Here is a 19,713-nt window from a genome sequence, read left to right on the forward strand (position 1 = left end):
AGTGTCCCTTTCTAAAGTGAAACTGAAATTGTGATATATCCCATAATACTGAAGCTATACTGAACAGAGACTAGATTTCAGCTTCAGATTAGGACAAACGGAGTGTTTTAAAATGTGTTTGTTAGCTGTGAAAATGCAACATGAAATCAGCTCATTGCCTGCTCTCTGGATATTAACAGTATTAACAACCACACTGGAATCAAACACCTGTTTCATGTAGTTACCACAAATGCAAACAAAAATCTCTAATATTACCACATTACTGGACTGTTTGTCAGATACCTCTGTGCCGTGGGGATGTCGTCAGCTTTGAAGATGTAGAACAGTGTGTTTTTGTGATACAGCTTGAACTGCAGCTTCTGAGCGGGTCCGTTCTTCTCCTCTCTCAGGAAGAAACCCAGCAAAGGTTGGCTCTCCAACGCTGCCACATCCTACACGGAAAAAATACGTGTTCAAAGTCTGAAAAAATGCACAGCTTACAGAAAAACATGAGATCACTTAGCTACAGTACCTCGCTGGCAGCGTAGGTGTACAGGACTTTATTCTTAATGACAAACCACAGCCTCTTCCACTGCTTCTTGTTGCCTTTTGACCTGTTTAGGTAGCCACTCATGGAGGAATTCTCAGTGTTGGCAGACACCTGGTAAACATGCAAAAAATGAATCCTTGCAATGCCAAAGATGCAAAATAACATCACACATTTGACATAAATTTAGCCTGTTTACCTCTTTCAGTGCAGCAGGAATCTTCTTCTGTTTCCTGGTGAAGGAGAAAGCTCCAGATTTGATGGGAGAAATTGATGTTGAAGCACAGCGGTCACCTAAAATATGATAACATGTTACTAAATAGGACAGAAGACAGGAGTTATACCAAAAAGTAAATAACCTACAGTATAGGAAATTTAGTTTTATCCTTAATTGATTAAGACTTCAGGCTGTGAAAATGTCCATAAGTGTACGTATCAAATTATAAAATCATCAGATCTCAGTTCTTTGGCGCTTTTTGCCTTTTCACATCCTTCCAAACACTTAAACTGAGACATCCTGCTGCTGGTTATCCAGCGCAACCTTCCTCTGTACTCACTGTTCTCCTGTAGCTTTGCAAAGCAGTGATCACACACACGAGCTGGTTGGTTCTTTAAGTACTCCAGGTAGTATTTGTTGGCAGAGCACGCCTGACACACCACCTGTTGGACGCACACAGAGCCGCCATGAGAAAAGGGTCATGTAATAGAAAATGTGACGGAGTGGCCGTTGTTATAGCGATACAGACCTTTCCACAGGCGCGACAATGGTGCCTCCTCCAAGTGAGGGTGAACTCGCAGGTGCAGATCATACACATGGTGGCCCTCAGGTCTGGGATCCAGATGGGAGCCTTTGAGCCTAACGGGGCACCGCTATCAACGACCCCCTCCGACTGCGGCGAGAGAGGCTTCGGGTTAATATGGATGCACACCAGGTGAAGTTATCACACTGTCCACCCACATAGATGTCACGTTCTTACCTCCTCCTGACTTCGGCTCGATATGAAGGTGATTTTCTTCTTCGTGTAGTCGTCTATGGCCTTGGCGATGGCCTCCAGCCACTCGTCTCTCTCGGTAGCTGAGCTGTGAACACAAGCAGCACTCGTGAGTTTACAGCTCACGATGGGTGCACAAAATCTGATGCAGTACTCGCCCGAGTGCTTACCTCGCTGACAGGATGAAAGAGCGTTCAACGCTCTCGATGTTCAGCTCGTTCTGATAGGCCTCCTGGCTGGGCTTACTCACCTGCAAAAATTCAAAAGCAAGTAAACTGAAGCTGCTGCTGCACACACAACAGGCAGTATTTCAGTGCAGATGCAACACGAGTAAATGTGTAGTAGAGGGTTTAAAAGAAAACCCCCAGCAGATCCCCCGACTGCAGCTTTTAGGACTACAATTTTTTTCAGTTTTGTTGCTGAAACGACACTTTCATAAACTTTATATAATCGTTTATTGAAGATTTTACTCAGACTTTGACTTTTTTTAAAAATCAGACTCAGATTTTGCTCAGGCTGTTGTTAGCTCATGAACACTGAAGGGAGAGCTCCATGGAATGGGTTTCAATGGCCGAGCGGCCTCATTCAAGCCATACGTCACCAAGAATAATGCAAAGAGTCAGATGCAGTGGTGTAAAGCACACCGCCACTGGATTCTAGAGCAGTGGAGACGTGTGCTCGGGAGTGATAAATGATCTGATGGATGAGTCTTGGCAGTCGGCAGGAGAACGATACTTTTCTGACTGCATTTTGCCAAGTGTTAAGTTTGGTGGATGGGGGATTATGATGTGGGGTTGTTTTTTAGGAGTTTGGCTCGGCCCCTTAGTTCCAGTGAAAGGAACTCGTAATGCATCAGCATACCAATCCAATCCAATCCAACTTTATTTACAAAGCACTTTGAAGCCAACACAGGACCAAAGTGCTTACAGCAAGTTAGTTAAGAACAATAGATAAAACGAAACGGCAAAAACTAAAAACGAATAAAATAAAAATCAAATAATAATTCATAATTAAAATGAATACCAAGACATTTCTTGCTCCCAACTTTGTGGGAACAGTTTGGGGATGGCCCCTTCCTGCTCCAACATGACTGCGCACCCTTGCACAAAGCAGATCCATAAAGACATGGATGAGTGAGTTTGGTGTAGAAGTAGTTGACTGGCTTGCACAGAGACCGTTCCTAAACCCAACAGAACACCTCTGGGATGAAATAGAACGGATAATGCGAGCCAAACTTTCTCATCCAACATCAACGTCTGATCTCAGAACTCACAAACACTCCGAAAGCTTCTGAAAAACCTTCCCAGAAGAGTTGAAGCTGTTATAGACGCATCATATTACATCCTATTGCAAGTGCCTTGAATAAAAAGCAAAGACCTTATATTTCAGTTGTGGCAAATTCAAAACCTGCAAGTCCCACCACACCTCTTACGCTCAACTGGCCCGCACATCACTTCCAGTTCACAATAACGTTTGATTGGCCTAGGTGTAAACAGGTTTTCAGCTGGTCTTGGATCTGCTGGTGGATCTCTAAGTAATAAAGTCAGCAATAAGAAAGTTAAGAAAGACAAGAAACCACCACCGTCTCTAACCTTCATCCCAGCCAGAGAAAGGACACTGTTGAGTTTATACTGGGCAGACTGGACTGGAGTGGTGTACATGAGCGCATCATTAAACTGAAAAAACAATCAGAAACAATAAAATGAGGCAGGCAGTGTGAGTGTAATGGTGAAGATTGTGTTGAATTCACTGGTTGCTCACCAGGAAGAACATTCGTGGCTGCATGACTTTTCTGGACAGCTTCATCAGCGTGCCCTCCTTCAGAAACACCTGCAAACACGGATACATTATAAGGTTACACCCGTGCAAATAATCCACAGCGGTGTAATTATCTCTGCACACTTACAGCATTTATGACAACCTAACCATAGTTTACTCTCACTGAGAACATGCAAAAGTCAGAATTTTGAGAAAAAAGTCAGAATTCTGAGAAAAAAAAGTCAGAATTTTGAGAAAAAAGTCAGAATTCTGAGAAAAAAGTCAGAATTTTGAGAAAAAAGTCAGAATTTTGAGATTAATGTCAGAATTCTGAGGGGGGGGAAATCTGAATTCTGAATTAAATTTCAAAATTCTGAAAAACAAGAGTCAGAATTCTAAGAAAAAAGTCAGAATTCTGAATTTAAGGTCAGATTTCTGAGATTAAATAAAGAATTTGGACTTTTTTCTCAAAATTCAGACTTTAATCTCAGAATTCTAGAAAAGAAAAAAAAAATGTGCCCACTTTTTTTTTCCCAGTGGCCCTAATCCTCCATAAATTTTGCTTACCGCATGCTGCTTGTGTTACTTATTTGTGTTGCTGTTGCTTAAACAATCTCCCACTGTCAGACCACTCTGTTAAGGCTGTTGGCAAAAAAAATAACATTTTGAGTGACATACCCTGCCTGGCTGAACGATCTCATGGTGCCCAGTGAGGCTGTACTGAATCTGCATCAGCTTCTGAAAGTTATCCTGCAAAAACAAACCACCAAACACCTCAAGTGGCTTTCCATCACTGCAAAAATGTTGAAAGGCTTTAAAGGGAATCAGGTGTTACCCCTTGCTTCATGATGTCATTCGCATGGTTGGCCACCTCCTTCACGATACTGAGGGCGGCTGCATGGACAGCAAAGATAAAGCATCAGTGTTAAAGTGCCCAGCATAAAGGTGGAAACAGGAAGCAGTGAGGGATGTCCTTTATCTAACCTTGTGTGTCTTTGTAATCTTCAGAGTCCTCTGGAAGGTTCTTCAGGTAATCTAGGGAATAAAAACAGCGGGTCAGATTACAGACCTTCAGCTCATCAAGGATATACAACCATAGCTTTATTTTGTTGTGAAGAACTTTTCTTCTTCTTTTTTCTAGACTCTGGCGTCATTTTGGGTTTAGTTTAGACTTAAAGTCCCAGAACATCCATAAAAGAAAAGAAGTTTTGTACTTTTTGTCTGAAACATTTTTTTTTCCCTCTTTGATATCAGAAGCCTCAGCTCAGTGTGCTGACAGCTTCTTATTTTCCTCAAAGTAATAAAGTAAATAATTGTAACTTTGTTCTGCAGAAAACAGGCTCTCCTTCGATCATCGTATTTGTCCACTGGGTGGCAGTGCACTCCCAAAACACCAGGACAGTTAAAACTTGACTTTACTCCAGCTTTCGTTCTCGTGCCGCCAATAAAAAGATTCAATAAAGTTTTGACCTGCAGCGTGTTGGAGCAGTGAATACACCTCTCTGAGTTTGTACCTGTGAGCAACAGCTGGTACTGAGGGATCCTCTGCACTGGTTTCAGCAGGTAGTGTTTCAGAGCCAAGCTGGCACACCTTGGGCTCATCTGAGACAAAACAAGAGCAGAGTCACTCTAAATGCTGCTGCAAAACCCAAACAGATGCACAGACACAGCAAATCCCAATTATCCCACAGATATGAGAGGTTTCAGATATTATCTAAAGACCTTTATTATTATGGCTATGATGGTGCAGAGGCTTCTGATATTTCTTTTTTTCATTTAAATTCTTCACTGAAGTCCTGGCTGGAAAAAAGTTTGGATCTCTACCTCAAACTCTCGGACAACGGCTGCAAACGCGGGGTTCTTCCTGCACTGCTCGTCCAGCAGAGCCACGTTGTTGTCAAACTGGCGGATGTAGGTGGAGTACATCTTCAGGTAAGGACCTTTCTGTACGAAAATGTCCGACAGCCTCTGATGGTCGCTCCTGTAACCAGGTGGACATAAAGTTTCCTGAAGTCAATGAAACAGCTCTGATATATTAAAGCAGAAAAAAGAACTTCATCATGGGGAAAAACATCCAACTACAGAGAAGCAATCGTGTTGCATTTAATTTAATGTGTCCAAGTACTTCACTCTCATGTTTAACAGTTTTTATGACACATGAATTGTGATAAATATAAAAAACTGTAACTCTAAATAAGCAACTAAAAGTCAGGATGTGTCAGCACTGTGGTTACTAGTCTAACTTGCCTGGAAGTTCAGTGTTAAATTCCTGGAATATTCATATTATAACAGTTTAATTCAATTTTGGCCATTCTGGTTATCTTTCCTACATGTTCAGAGCGCTGTCTTAAGATGTAGAAACACAAAGATACAACAGAAACCTTCAGGACTTAATCTAACGTCTGAATTTTAACCATACAGAGTGCAGCTGCTGGACCAAAACTAGGAAAGTAAAGTATCACGTGTCATTATGAGTATTTCTGCACTATATTTATTTTAGGATAAGTTTTAAAATGCTCATATTTTGAGTCTATAGCTGTTGTCAAACAGGCACAGCAGCCCTGAACGTTTCTCAGTGGATGTTTCCGGAGCGAGCTGCATGTGAGAAGGCCAGTGTCTGACTCAGCAGGACTGGACATTAAACAGTCTCATTGCGCCCCAGAACAAAGAGTGTGTGAGGCAACACTGCCTAATCCAGTGTGCTGACTTTAGTGTGTCTAAAGAACGCTTTCCTTTTGTGAGAAAGGGCAGCTGTTGTTACTTAATTCTTCAAAGATTGTCCCAACTTCATGTGTAAAAAGATCAGAGAGGATCAGCTCTTTGCTGTTAGGGTGACTCAGCTCTGACTCAACAAATCACCTCTAAAAACTCCTGTCAAGTCACCCTTTACTTTATGATACATTATGAACATATAATAAGATGAATCTCACTGGTTTTTTTTTTTTAAAGTAATAGTTCTGATGAGAAATATATTTATTGGTCCTTTATCTGACACAGTTCCACATATAAAGTTTCAAATTGACCTCCAATAAACTTTATTGAGCATCTAAATCATAATGATGATTCAGTATGCTGGGAGTAGCTACTGGTCTCGAGATATAAGACTAGAGAGTCGAGGAAGTATTGCTTACAAACTCCACAGGACTTTAAACAACATTCTCAAAACGAGGGACTGGTGTTTCACTTCAGTTTATGGTATAATAATAAAGTGAAACTATGACAAAAAATAAAGGATCAATGAGCATGTTCTCCTCTGAGCTCATCGTTTTTTTCCCATTACTGTTATAAAGGCTTTTTTGATATAACTTATTTTAATACTGTATTAATGCAGTAGGTGTCTGATTAGGGCATAACTTTGCTTCTTTACCAACTAATAAAGAGCATGTTGTTTTTGTTTTTTTCTTAGTTTCGTCTAATTTGATTTAAAATAAGGCTTGTTATGCCTTTGTAGTTTACAATAAAATAAAGAAGGAGCACAGGCTGTATACAAAAGATGGGCATTGCTAATCTGCATTCTTTCTAATGGCCACCAGGTGGCGACTCCTGTGGTAGTATTTATGATTATGATCTGTAGGCTCAATCGCTAAAGGTTCTTACTGACTAAAACATAATCACTTTTTTATGACCCACTCGAGTAAAAAAAAGGACAATAAAGTAACGTGTGCTCTCATGAGCCAATGAGAGTGCAGCGTTCTTTGGCTTCTCAGATGCAGATGCGTCAGATGCACTCATGACATCAGGTTTCAGAAAGCTAAAGGGATGACGGCTAAATAAAGCTCGAGACAAACTAAAGCTTTATTTCAACTTTTGTGTTGAATCTAGTAAAGCCCACCACTTAGCTGATGCAAGTGTACAACACCGTTACTTTTTATGATGCCATTGACTCTTGCTTGTGATGTCCCTGCTGTGATGGCATGCCACACATGGTAAGCTCCACACCTCACCACCCGCTGTTCACTTTAGTTTAATTTACAGTCACTACTTTAAAATATTCTACTTATTGTTCAATATTGTTTCTTTATTAAATGTATTCATTTTTCCATCACACCTTCCAATGTTTATATGGCGTGCACACATATTAACCTTGCAAGGTCAAAGTTCTGTTTTATGTTATATTAATACATCTTTCTTTGTTTGAGTTACCTGGGGGTTGGTGTCTCCTCCTGTCTGGCAAAAGGTGTGGCAAAGGGCTGGGAGACCTGAAGTACCACTGACAGCCTAATTGGATTGCACCACATGCTTCATTGCCTGGGGGGTGTTTCATGTTTGTTTAAATGTTTTGTATTAGTTGGTTATATGGCAGCCATCTTGTTTTCCCCCGTGTGTCATTTGGTTTAGCTAAACCAGTATTTAGCTAAAACTGTGTGTCATTTCAGCAGGTCAGTTTGTCATATGTTTGTTTGAGGTTTTGTTAATTATTATCTTGAGTTTAGTCTATTGAGTTGACCTCTTTTATTGGTCTGCCTGTTTAAGTTTTGGCTTTGTTAAATATGTTTTCATATTTTTGGGTCAATAAAACCCATTTTTTGAATTAAAACCACCTGTGTCCTTTATGCTTTACTGCTTGGTCCCTGACACCTGCGTTGGTGTGCAATTTAGCACACCAAAACATTTGATTTGAAAAATGATGCCAGAAGAAGATGAAGAAGAAGTAGCAGGAAATGAAATGGAGATAACTACAGCTCTGAACAGGCCAATCATAGTCACTGTGGACTGCATTAATGTGACAAGTAGTTACAGTTACATTTAGGGAAGTGTATGTCAGGATGGATTTGTGGATATAATGTAACTGCTGCTTTCATCTTCCATCTTTTCCATCTCTATAAAAGGAACCTTATGTTCCACTTTTAAAGCCTTATAAGGTGTAGTTCAGTACAAAGATGCTTTTTGTGCTGTGATAGTGAGAAAGAAAACTGTGTGTTTGTGTTACCAGTGTGCCACTCTCTCCTCCAGCTCTCTCAGCAGGTCTTTGTTGAGCTGGTACAGCTGAGGCAGGTAGTACAGGATCTGACAGAGGATCCGCTCATCTACCACCGGCTTCCCATTCTGACGGGTTGCCTTGGCAACGGCATCCCGAAAATCCTGGAGAGAAACGCATGGGTTAATTCTTCTAACAAAACTTTGCACACACACAGACACAGCTGGGCAGTCTGGAAGTGACACATGACGACAAACTTTACTACAACTGATCAGGAGCACCTCATAAACTGCCCGCTCCTCCACCCTCCCTGTCCACACCTCTGCACATATTTTATGACACACACACATCCACCCCCACCCACACACATGGAGCTGAGTCAGCACTTTGACTTTGTCCAGCATGCCAACACACACATCCACCTGGAAGGAAGTAGGGAGGTGACAAGGAATCCCGACGTCCTGGATAACTCGCGCTCTCTCACTCACAAATATATCCACTGCTTGGCATTACAGACGATAAGCACAGTTTGTACAACAATTAGCAAAACACAATATTACAATCGTAGCTGTCATGTGTTTGTTTAGCTCGTGGCCCATTTATCTTATTGCCTTTGTAAAACCAGATATCCCTCTTTATCTGGGACTGAATGGCATTTTCATTCCTTGTCCCACACCTCAACTCCTTATTTGGGAAAGCGCTTTTTTTAAAGTCTCATTTTTACCCAAAATATATAAAGGGAAGGCTTTTTATTCTAGACAGAATTTTGCTGAAAAAAATCACAAGCTCTTCATATTTTGTTGAATATAACAAAAACAACCACAAAGAAATGAAGCAGCAGTATATTCTGAGAAATATGTCTGTTTAGCTGCACCACAGCGTCACCTTTGAGAGAAATACATTATGACTATCCAGATGCCCGGAAAGATAAACTCACCACGCAACACACAATAAAATATAATCTCAGAACAAATATAACGCACACGTATTTGCTGTTATTTGCCACAACTACAGATAAACAAAATGTTCACCACCTCAAACATGGATTTATTTGTTAGATATTTATGTATTAAGCTTCTATTTGTATTACATTTATATCTTGTGCTGTTTTGTTTGGTGTTTTTACCTTAATGGGTCATTTTGTTCTGCCATATTGTATTGATTTTATTGCGCTATTCTGCTTTATTTATGTTGTGTTTAATGTGACAAATAAAGCTTATCTTAGCTCCATCCATCTATTTTATTCTGCTTATCCAATTCACGTTTGCATGGAGGGTAGAGCCCATCTCACCTGTCACAGGGCAAAAGGTCAATTATAGTCTATTTAGCATCACCAACGAACCTGACCTCATCTGTGCTTTTGGACTCTGGCAGGAAGCCGGAGCACCCGGAGAGAACTCCTTGCTGTGAGGCAACAGTGCTAACCACTTAACCACCGTGCCGCCCCCTATCTTAGCTCATCTTAACTAATTAGCATGTGTACCCAGAATGGACATTGTGTGGATATACAGCCAATTTACAACCAAATAATCACATGAAAATTAATTAGTGGCTCTAATCTCTATCGTAGCCTCTCCTTTCACTCTTCAACTAAACTCAGATGTGAAGGGACAGTTTTCTTTTAAAAGCCATGACTGGCTGACCAGATGTATCCCAGAAAACAACAGCCGTGAGACTTTAGTGCTTCCATGCATTCATTTTGAAACTTTTAATAAGTGATCCCTTCATTTTGGTGTTTAGGTGATAATTAAGGAGAGCAGAATCTAACATTAAATCAACCATGACCCCTAAATCCCTAAAAATATGAGCGCGGTATTTCATTACAGGACAATATAAAGCGCATCAAACATTCAGGCCTGTAACATTTCTTTAGTTGGCCTGCTCTCGCCAACACTCCGACACAAAATATTGTCAGGGATGACTCAGTTGACTTGAACGTCACTTTGTGCCCACACGTCTGTAAAGCAGCACCTCTGTGGGCTTTGACCCACTGAACTCTCAGATGAGCATTCATCTTTTCTAATGAAGGTTTTTGCACTGAAGCCCTGCTAGAACCTTCTTTCTTTGACTGTTTTATGCCGAAACAGCCTGATCACATGACCTCACTGATATTCCAAGTCAACGTTTTAAAAGGTGTAACTTTCCTTTTAACTTTACGCCCATCAACCACACTCTTCCAGCCTTTTAGGACCCCTAAAACAATTCATCCTTCTTTCCCACTGTCCTTCCTCAGGTGAAGGATAATGCTCTGATCACCGTTTTCATTTACTGTTCCAGCAGTTTGGTAGAAACTCTAAACTCTAAAATCTAAAACATTAAAAAAATAAAACAAAACATGAATGTGCAGCTCTTTTGACACAATAACATAATTAACAGAATCAATCTTTCAGCACATCTCAAAGCATGGCTGGATGTTAAATGCTTCATTGTTCTGTGTCTCTTTCTGGAAGTTTCTGCATCTGCTGTTTCTCCACACATTATTCAGATTTTCCTTTTAATTTGTCTCATCTGTTATTCAAAAAAGGATTTGCATATGATCTCCATTATGTTACTCGCTAATGTTTTACCTAATGTACAGATTAGACAGATAATGAACCTCTCTGAACCTAACTCAAAAAGCTAGATAGAGTTGAAACACTTAAACTAAAACCTTATTATCGCACATATAAAACACCTACATATGTTGTTATTGTATATTTTAAAGCGGTTCCTAGCAGGACATGAGGATCTAACAAATGGGGAATGAAAATCTCTGGTCCTACAGGTAAATCGACAACCTGCAGTTAAAACAAAGACAGAGGTCGACTGGGGAGAAACAAAAAAAAAAAAGAATTAAAAAATTAAACAACTGGATGAACATACCACAAATATGCAGTACACTCATGAGCCCACGCACCTACCTGCACACACACACACACACTGAGGATTATCTGAGGCATGTGCGTGTCTGGAGGTCGCCTCTGTGGCCTGAGGAAGCAGCTGCTGCGCGCCCGGGCTGGCCGCGGAGAGGGAAGAATGCGATCTGACCTCCTTTCTTGGACAGAGGTCTGCACCTCGCCCTCCCCCGTCAGCCACAGGGCGGCGTTTTCTACTAATCCCACGGCGGTTTCACTAAAGCCATGTCTGAGGCGGAAAGACAGGTGGGCCCTCGGCGTGGGTCATCTGAACCCGCTCACCTGGGATTCCCCCTGGGAACAACGCCTGCTGCAGTCCGTCCTTGGACTAAACTTAAACAAAGGCACAGCTTTTCTGTCTAAACGTCTGAGCTGAAAGTTGAACAATCGATAAATCAGCTGACAGAAAATTAATCAGCAACACTCAATGAGCCAAACTAAGGTCAAATACAGTAATAAATCATTTTATTACTGCCCTCATGAGTGCTTATGAGTGGACTGGTGTGAGGTGAGTGGGTAAATCTGTATTAAGTCATAACATCTGCCTGGTTCTTCACTCTCTTTTTTAACAGGGATTTAATACACTGGCAAAAACACCAGGAGGAGGGCAGTCGCAGGCAGCCACCTCTGGTGAGCAAAGCAAATATTGTGTTGGTGTGGCTGCTAGTTTTCCATGAGGTGTGCACTGGTGCACGGTGATAAGCGCCACAGTTGAGGTTATTTGCGCCTGATGTTATCCCTCAGAAGCCCCCAGAGGTTGCAGTACGATGGCTGCACTCCTGGGCTGAATCACCATCTTCAGTACAGTACAGTAAGGACTAACCCAGGTTGTAGCTAGAAACCGAACTCCGGATTTCACTGTTGTTTTGAAGTTTTGATTCTTGTAGTTTGTGTTTTTGGATTCTGTTTGGATTTTTTTAAATGTCACTCTCCTCTTTGTTTTTCTTCTCATCGGTTCCCGATTGTCTCCATTTTCACTCAGTATTTGTTTTTTTGGTTGATTGTTCTCTTCCTGTTTTACTTAGGTAGTTGGTTTTCTTTCAAGTCTTGTTTTTGCTTTTACTTCCTCTTTTGTGACCATCTGTTTCGCCCTCATTGGTTAATTACTTTCACCTGCCTCTCACTCCCTTCCTGTTAGTATAAATAATCCCGCCTTCCTTTTGTTGAAACGCCTTTTTGTCTCATCTTCTTTGGATTTTGTTGGACTTTTGTGTTTCATTTTGAACTTTTCATCAGCCACAACAAAAGGCTCTTCTTTTGTTGAATATTCAGCTTGAGGTTTCCATCCTTTTCTTCCTCTCCACATCAAACCTGACACTCATCACGTGTGATGATCCTCCTCCACATGAAAGATTTCTCTTTCTATCGATGCTTTATAGTTCAAATCAGTAATAGTCAGCAGATTTGTTAGCAGCATAACTGCAGTTAATTGCAATATTCAAAAAAATCACTGGGCCATCACACACAAATGTCTGCAGGACAACTCTCCCAAAATATGTCAAACAGACTAAACGAGCCACCAGGCAAACTCCACAGCCCACAGCTCATTCTTTTTCTTGTGCCTACACTCTTCTCTCAGTGCATCTCTGTAATGGATCTGATCAAAGCACCTCCTCCCCCACCTTGTGGCCATGCATTTATCTGCCCACCACGGCCCCCCAGAAAACCAGAAACACTCCGTTGCAGCAACTTTAAAAGCCTCAGCTGTAGATTGTAACTGCATTAATCAACTCAGCCAGGGCACTCGAGCAAAGACAACTGCAGTCAAGGGCCCACTAATTCAAATCCATCCTAGGGAAAAGGCTTTGATCACCACTCAAGACAGTTACAGCACAGTGCCAGCACCAAAACATACAGTGCTGCTTATTATGCTGGGCACTCTCTTTGCTCTGGCTGCTAAATTAAGTCATGGAAATCCTCCTTTAATAAAAGTCTTGACTGAACAAGACACTTACTATGTGCAGAAGCTTCAGGACATCCACAAACCTGATAAAAGAGAGAAACACGTCCGTTAGACAGCCACGGATTACAGTACAGATGCTACCTCGTGACTGAAGCACTTACACTTTCTCCGAGCTCATGATCTCCTGGGCGATGTGCACCACCTTCTTCCTCTTCATCTCGTCTTCTTGCTAAAGTTTCACAAAAAAAGACAAAACACAGACGGTCAGGACGGTGCCAGGGAGACGCCGGCGCCAAAACAGTTTAAAGTTAACTCACAGGTTCGCTGCAAATCACCATGATCACCGGTGCTGGTGTTTAAAGACCATTAAGGTTCTTTCAAACAACATAAAGCAGGAACCTTTCCCTCCTCTCTGCCTGTCTCCTCTCCCCATCTCTCTCCAACAGTGTGCTGTTGAATGGGAAAGGGGGAGGGGGGACTCTCTTTGACTTAATTTGGACGCCGGCCTTGGCCCCTGCTTGACCGAAATGGCCGACTGGTCCTATCGGAGCCTGTATTTGTGATACCCCGGCGCTCTGAGAGCCATCAGACACAGGTGCTGACAGTATTGACTCTTTCAGCCATTGAGGGAGCTATTCCTGAACCTGTAGCCCTTCTGTGTTTGCTCAACATCCCCCACTTTCAACACACAAACACACCCACTTCTGAAAAGCTTTTAAAGGCAACAAACACACTCGGCAGGATGCATGTGAGCACATAGCCTCCAGCTGCTGCGGTAACAGTTGAGTCACCGGGAGAGATACGAGTCGTCCGTTGTGACCTGTAAATGATCTGCCAGCTTCACATGCTGACATCATATTTTAAGAGCGCTTGGAGATGTTTTTCCATAGATGTTTCCCTGGAAATATGCTCACTTCAGCCCTTGTAATAATTCTGTAGCATTTTCCACTAAGTGTGAATAAAAACAGCCACTTTAAGACTATGGTTTCCGATTAGTGTGGTTGGGAATGAGACTAAAAATAACATTTCTCTGTTTTTCTTGTTTTAACCTCTTCAAGTGTCTAAAAACTACAAATAGTGGAGTCTTAGTAATCTTGCTATAGGTGATAGTCACCATTAATGTGACTATTGTGGCTCGGGCCACAGACTGTATATAAAAGAGGGATGGAGCCTCTAGGTCTAAAGAGGAATTAGTAGAAGTAGCTTCTGAATGAGCATGTCCCCTCTGAGACTCACCCCTGACTCGTGATGTGGGGCGAACACCAAATCGTTCAAGTGGACATGAAGCACTACATGTATAAAGGCTAATTTTCACCATGGAGCCTTGCTCTAAATTACTGTTTATAGCTTATAGTTTATGCTAGCTAACTAATAACAGAACTGGTAACACAGTAGAAAACCACAACACTAAAGCTAAAAAGCAGTCTAAGGCGGCCACTTTTTGCTGCCATAAAATTAACATAAAAGTCATTTTATGCAACAATGACTTTTATGGTAATAAGAAGCATATACTGTCCACTGCCACTCTCTGTCTTTTTAGCAAAAAGGGTTGTTGTTTTTTTTTTTTGCTAGCTGCACTGAAACAGAAAAATCCACCTGTTACTCTTAATGTTCACTTTTGTAAAGCACTTGAGGACTCTGTCCTGTCTTTCTCCCCTCATTCCCAACTGGTTTTGGCAGATGCCAGCCCCTGCCTGAGCCTGGTTCTGCTGGAGGTTTCCTACTGTTAAAAGAGAGTTTTTCCTTCCCACTGTTGCCAGGTGTTTGCTCATAGGGGGGGTCTGATTGACCAAAACAACAAGCTGAAGTCAAGACTGTGGACCTCTGTGGATCAGCAGATGTCCACGGAAGAGATCAGCATTATTTCATGCAATAAAATGGTCTATCCAAACAGTTTACAACCTAACAGTTCAAAACAGACTGATGTATTCAACGTAGGACCCCCCCCCCCCCAAAAAAAAGCCAAACCCTCCGAGGAAGAGATTCCACACTTGTTGGAAACATTATCTCACTGAGTAGATAAAGTCATAATAGAATTGAGGAAAAATGAAGCCTAACTGTAAGTGAAGGAGAAAATAATCTCCAAGTTACAGTGCAGATTGTGGATTGTATTTTTTTTGTAACACAAAGGTGTTTTTTTTGTTTCTCAATACATATAGTGACTCCTGTCCACTTTAAAGTACTAATAGGTGACTTTGTGCAGTCACATCTTTTATATATAGTCTATAAGTCACAGTAGCTTCACCCGCTCCTTGAATAACAAGGAGTCACATGTCAATGTTTGATTGAAAGTAAACAAGGAAATCTTCCACTTGAATCAGACATTTTTCTAACTGCATTAGGACTGCATTCATTATATTTCATTATAGACATGGTCAGCTAGAGACCACCAGCTGAGTAGTGATTCCTGTTATACTTCCCTGAAAATCTACTCCAAGTCCTCCTCCTGGGCTGCAGTCATAGCTGGTGCACTGTAATGTAAATTCTCCAGACGAGTCCACGTGGTCATGAAAACAAGCGGGCACACAGACGCTCACCCTCTAATGATGACATTTATGTTACTCTGAGGCGAAAGTATAAACGAGGCTTTAACCTATACTCAACTCCTGAGTGGACCGTTGTGTTTTCCTATCACATTCATATTCATTTATTCATTTGGGTCAACAGATTAAAAAAAAATCTTAATCTGTGAGTTAATGATTAATCCTGATCTCAATATTATGATTTCGACATAACCAAGCTATAGTTTGAAGACATTAAAATGGGACCTCTTACACTACTTTCAAACTCCATATTTGTTTCTTGGATTGCATTGGAGATTTCAACATAGAAATTATTATATATTGTTATAATATAAAGAATATATATTATTCTTTATAGTTTTTTAAAGGTGAACTTTATGTTAACATTAATTGATGTATTATATTTATTAGTATATTTCATTTCCTGGAATCTACTACAGTAGCTTTGCATGACTAGTATTTTAAAATCATCCTCCTTTCTCTATTACTGAGCTGTGACACAGTTCTTAAGTTCTGAAACAAGCTTTTCAGCCCCTCCCCCTTTACCCCACATTTCTTCTGATTGGCTACCCCTCATAAATATGACCAGATTAGGCATATCCACTCTCTTTAACGTCATACAGAAGCAAGAGAAGGAAAAAAAATGGCTGAAAATAAGTGTTTAGAGCCTTTCGTAGCTGCAAAGACACTCTGCTGGAAGAATTTGAGAACCAAGACGTTTGACTGGATGTTCATTATAATAATTACACTGGTGAAAGCATGAGGCATGATGGTAAGTAAATATTATAAATGTTTATGGATTGTGGTATCAGAGTAACATGCATGGAAATGATCAGTCATCAGGTACTGGGAGAAGTTTCAGTTTAAATTCAACCCTAATTACTTTATTGCTCACATTGAGTCATTTTATTGTCTGAATTCCCCTGATGTTACAGACGGAGTTTCATTATAGTACCTGTCTGTCTGCCTCGTCCAAGTGCTCCTTGCTAGAGGTGGAGCTGTTGTCCTCGTCATCTGAGCTGTGGATCTCCTCCTCCTCAGAGTGGACTTCCTGGATGAGGCAGCCGCTATTCGCCCAAACACAGACAGACAGAGATTAATTTAGCCTTTCTTAACAGGGAATGTTTAAATCTGTGAAAGGGAAGAAGGGCAGGGCTACAGAGTGGTGTGTGAGTTCAGAAAAACCCTCCTTGGCTAAATAAAGATTAAGGAAGCCTTGTGCAATAAGGGGGCCTAGACAAATTTAACACGCATATTTACTCATAGAAGTATGTGAGTCAAGACCGACACTTCTTCAGAGGTTTGGTATAACGGAAAATACTGATGAATACAATTAGACAATATTTTGGGTAGTCATGCAGACAGCGGTTAGGTAGGAATTGAAAATGAGGGGACGCCAAAAAATGTGTCCACAAAAAAAAGAATAAAACAACCAACTACTAGGTCTGGAGGTCTTCTCCAGGTCAAAGACCTTCACAGACACACTAATACACCACAATAAATCCCACTGCACTTTGATCATTTTAATACTGTTAATTTATTTTATTTACAGATGAGTTAATACAAGAAAACAACTGCATAATTTTTCCATATTTGCATATTAACAGATTATGGTATAAAATGCATCAGTAGTTTTAAGTTGCATGGATCGCAGATTTATCCGTTTTTTGTGAATATAAGCTGCTGACTGGTGAGCTGAATTTTCAGCTTGGTACGTTAGTGTTCATCAGTTAATCATAAAACATATTTAGTGCTTATAACAAATATATTATGCTAAATAAAGACAGATTTTTCCACAATGTATATGATAGTAAGAGTTAGTAAACCTCTATTAAAGTCTCCCTCTGCAGTCTGTTGTTTCTTAGATTCAGCATTGAAACTGAATTTAAAACAAAACATAGATGACATTCTGTCGCCTCATCAACCACCAAGATCTCACTGCCTACAGACATTCAGTAACTCTCATTGGATAATGTTAATAAATATCTTTCACTAAATATGAACGTTTTCTACCTGTCCTTGTTTAAATTATGAAAGAAGTTATTATGCCTGAGAATCTCTAGAATGTCGAATACTTTCCACTAAACAGTTGTCTTCTACTTTGGTTAGTTTTTTTAACAACCATTTAAAAAACATATTTTGCTTTTGTTTTATTTTTTACTGCAATTCCTGTAGAGTAGCTTTTATAGTGTTAATTCAGTATGTGCTACAAAATAAAAGCCTTTCCTTTACATTAGGTTTGTGGGCATTTTATTTTGAATTGTTCCAATCATGGCACTTCAAAGGAACAGCGCATCACAGGAACAGCCTGTGATGTCACAGTGCACATTCTACTGGAAAACCCTATAAATAGGGGAGACGTTCAACCAACTTTAGTGGATCTCGGATGGCAGAAACACAAAGCAACCTGGTTGTTAAAACAAAGACAAGGCGGACGCAGAGAAACGCACACGCACACGCTGACGCATCTACAATGGCAGAAGCAAAAATAGAAATGGTCATCACACCAAAACCTGAGGTTGATAAAGCCGCACAACCAAATACTAAAAAGTCTCCTGTGGCACAACCACCAAAGGAAACGGTTGTGAAACCAAAGAAACAAAAAAAGCAAAAACAGAAAAGAGTGGCTGAAGAACCAAGAAGACCAATTACTCGGGCATATGCCCGGGCTCTTCTTGAAGCTCAAAACAGCACGGGTGATGGAGCAAACCCGAAAAATGAAGAAATGCAAAGAAACACTGGAGCCACTCTTGAAAAAGAAAAGGCTGAATCCCTCCCCATTTCAAATGCAAAGGAGGACATGGAGAGAGAGAGAAATGGGAAGAACCCCAGCAGACCAAACCCTGTGCCTAATGGAGGGACTTGGCAATATCAACCCATTCCCACATTTAGACCCCCGTTTAATCCCTGGCACGAGATTGCTGCTCTCAGACACCAACTGGAAGCCTCCCAACACCATCAGAACGACCTTTACGGTAAAATGGTAGGTGCAAACAAGAGGGCCTCTTATCACCAGCTTCAGGTGAACAAACTTCGTGAAGAAATTCACGAGAACGAGCGAAATCACGAGGAAACGATCAAAGGCCTCATAGAGCAGCTGGAAGAGGCTTCTAGTAATAAGACCTATGACATCAGTGAGACAGACACTCTCGCAAGTGACAATGAAGCTATGGTCATATTGGATGAGGTGATTGCTACCCTGCAGGACCAAATCAGCCACCCTGCCACAGAGCAGTGTGTGGAGTCTGCCACTCCAACCACAGAGGCTTCACACACTGACTCTGTAGGACTGAAGTCCTCTAAGGAGGCTGAATTTGAGCTCAAATGTAGGATTCAGCAAGAGCAGATTGAGATGCTCCAGAAACAGCTCCTAGCAGCTCAAAATCAGCTTGAAGAGCAGGCCGTTAAACATAGGCAGGAGCAGGAGACACTCAACCTGGAAATCAGTGACCTGAAATCCCAGCTCTGCCCCAACAAGGCCCTTCATGATTTGAAGCTAGAGTCTCTGGAGCGAGAGCTGAAAGGGGCCAAAGCTTCCTCACTTAAAATCCCACAGCAGCACAAAGAACAAAATTCCACTGCTGCAAATGAAATGCACAAATTTGAGCTTCCGAAAGAAAACGAGACTGGACAACAGGAGAAGATGGAAAAAGAGGATTTACGGCCATCCACTGCAAGGTCTCTGCAGGAGCCTCAGAAAGAAAAAGACACCACAGAACAACAGAAGATAGAAAAAGAAGAGTCAGCTGCATTTTCTGTACAGGAATCTTTGCAAAGTCTACAAGACAAACAGAAAATGCTCAATGTCAAGGTGGCTGAACTCAAGACTGAAGTCAAGAGCCTGCCAGAGATTCCGCCAAGTAAGAAGAAGAACAAGAAGAAGCGGAACTGTGCGCGTCCCCAATTTCACATAATTGGTGTCAACATCAAGTCCTAAAAATCATATTTATATACAACTAAATTGTCAGTGAACATTTGAACCCCTCTCGGTCAAGACAGAAGGCCACCCCTTCCTGAGCCCGGTTCTGTCAGAGGTTTCTCCCTATTAAGAGGGAGTTTTTCCTCTCCACTGTCGCCAAGTGCTTGCTCATAGGGGATTTGGGGGCTTTTTTTTAACACCAACCACTGAAAAGTTCACTGACATCAAATTTAAGACTCCGCAAATATGGAAATGGATCATTCGTCATCAAGTGAGGAATC

General features: G+C 41.2%; 1 protein-coding gene across 1 annotated transcript in view; it reads right to left on the bottom strand.

The window, feature by feature from the left end:
* Positions 1-19,713, bottom strand: part of fgd6 (FYVE, RhoGEF and PH domain containing 6) — a 33,723-nt gene that overhangs the window by 1,603 nt on the left and 12,407 nt on the right. The window contains exons 3-20 of the mRNA XM_085387691.1: positions 16,469-16,580; positions 13,153-13,220; positions 13,044-13,074; positions 8,207-8,358; positions 5,101-5,257; positions 4,791-4,878; positions 4,261-4,311; positions 4,112-4,170; positions 3,955-4,026; positions 3,280-3,348; positions 3,111-3,194; positions 1,689-1,768; positions 1,504-1,606; positions 1,273-1,416; positions 1,084-1,186; positions 726-820; positions 512-640; positions 283-431 (exon numbers count right to left, since the gene is read on the bottom strand). Of these exons, the coding sequence (XP_085243817.1) occupies positions 283-431; positions 512-640; positions 726-820; positions 1,084-1,186; positions 1,273-1,416; positions 1,504-1,606; positions 1,689-1,768; positions 3,111-3,194; positions 3,280-3,348; positions 3,955-4,026; positions 4,112-4,170; positions 4,261-4,311; positions 4,791-4,878; positions 5,101-5,257; positions 8,207-8,358; positions 13,044-13,074; positions 13,153-13,220; positions 16,469-16,580 (1,746 nt within the window). The remainder of the gene's footprint in view (positions 1-282; positions 432-511; positions 641-725; positions 821-1,083; positions 1,187-1,272; positions 1,417-1,503; positions 1,607-1,688; positions 1,769-3,110; positions 3,195-3,279; positions 3,349-3,954; positions 4,027-4,111; positions 4,171-4,260; positions 4,312-4,790; positions 4,879-5,100; positions 5,258-8,206; positions 8,359-13,043; positions 13,075-13,152; positions 13,221-16,468; positions 16,581-19,713) is intronic.

This window comes from Rhamphochromis longiceps, linkage group LG17 (genome assembly GCF_057381845.1).
Source record: "Rhamphochromis longiceps isolate RC_006_pf linkage group LG17, R_longiceps_female_GT1.1, whole genome shotgun sequence".
Lineage (NCBI taxonomy): Eukaryota > Metazoa > Chordata > Actinopteri > Cichliformes > Cichlidae > Rhamphochromis > Rhamphochromis longiceps.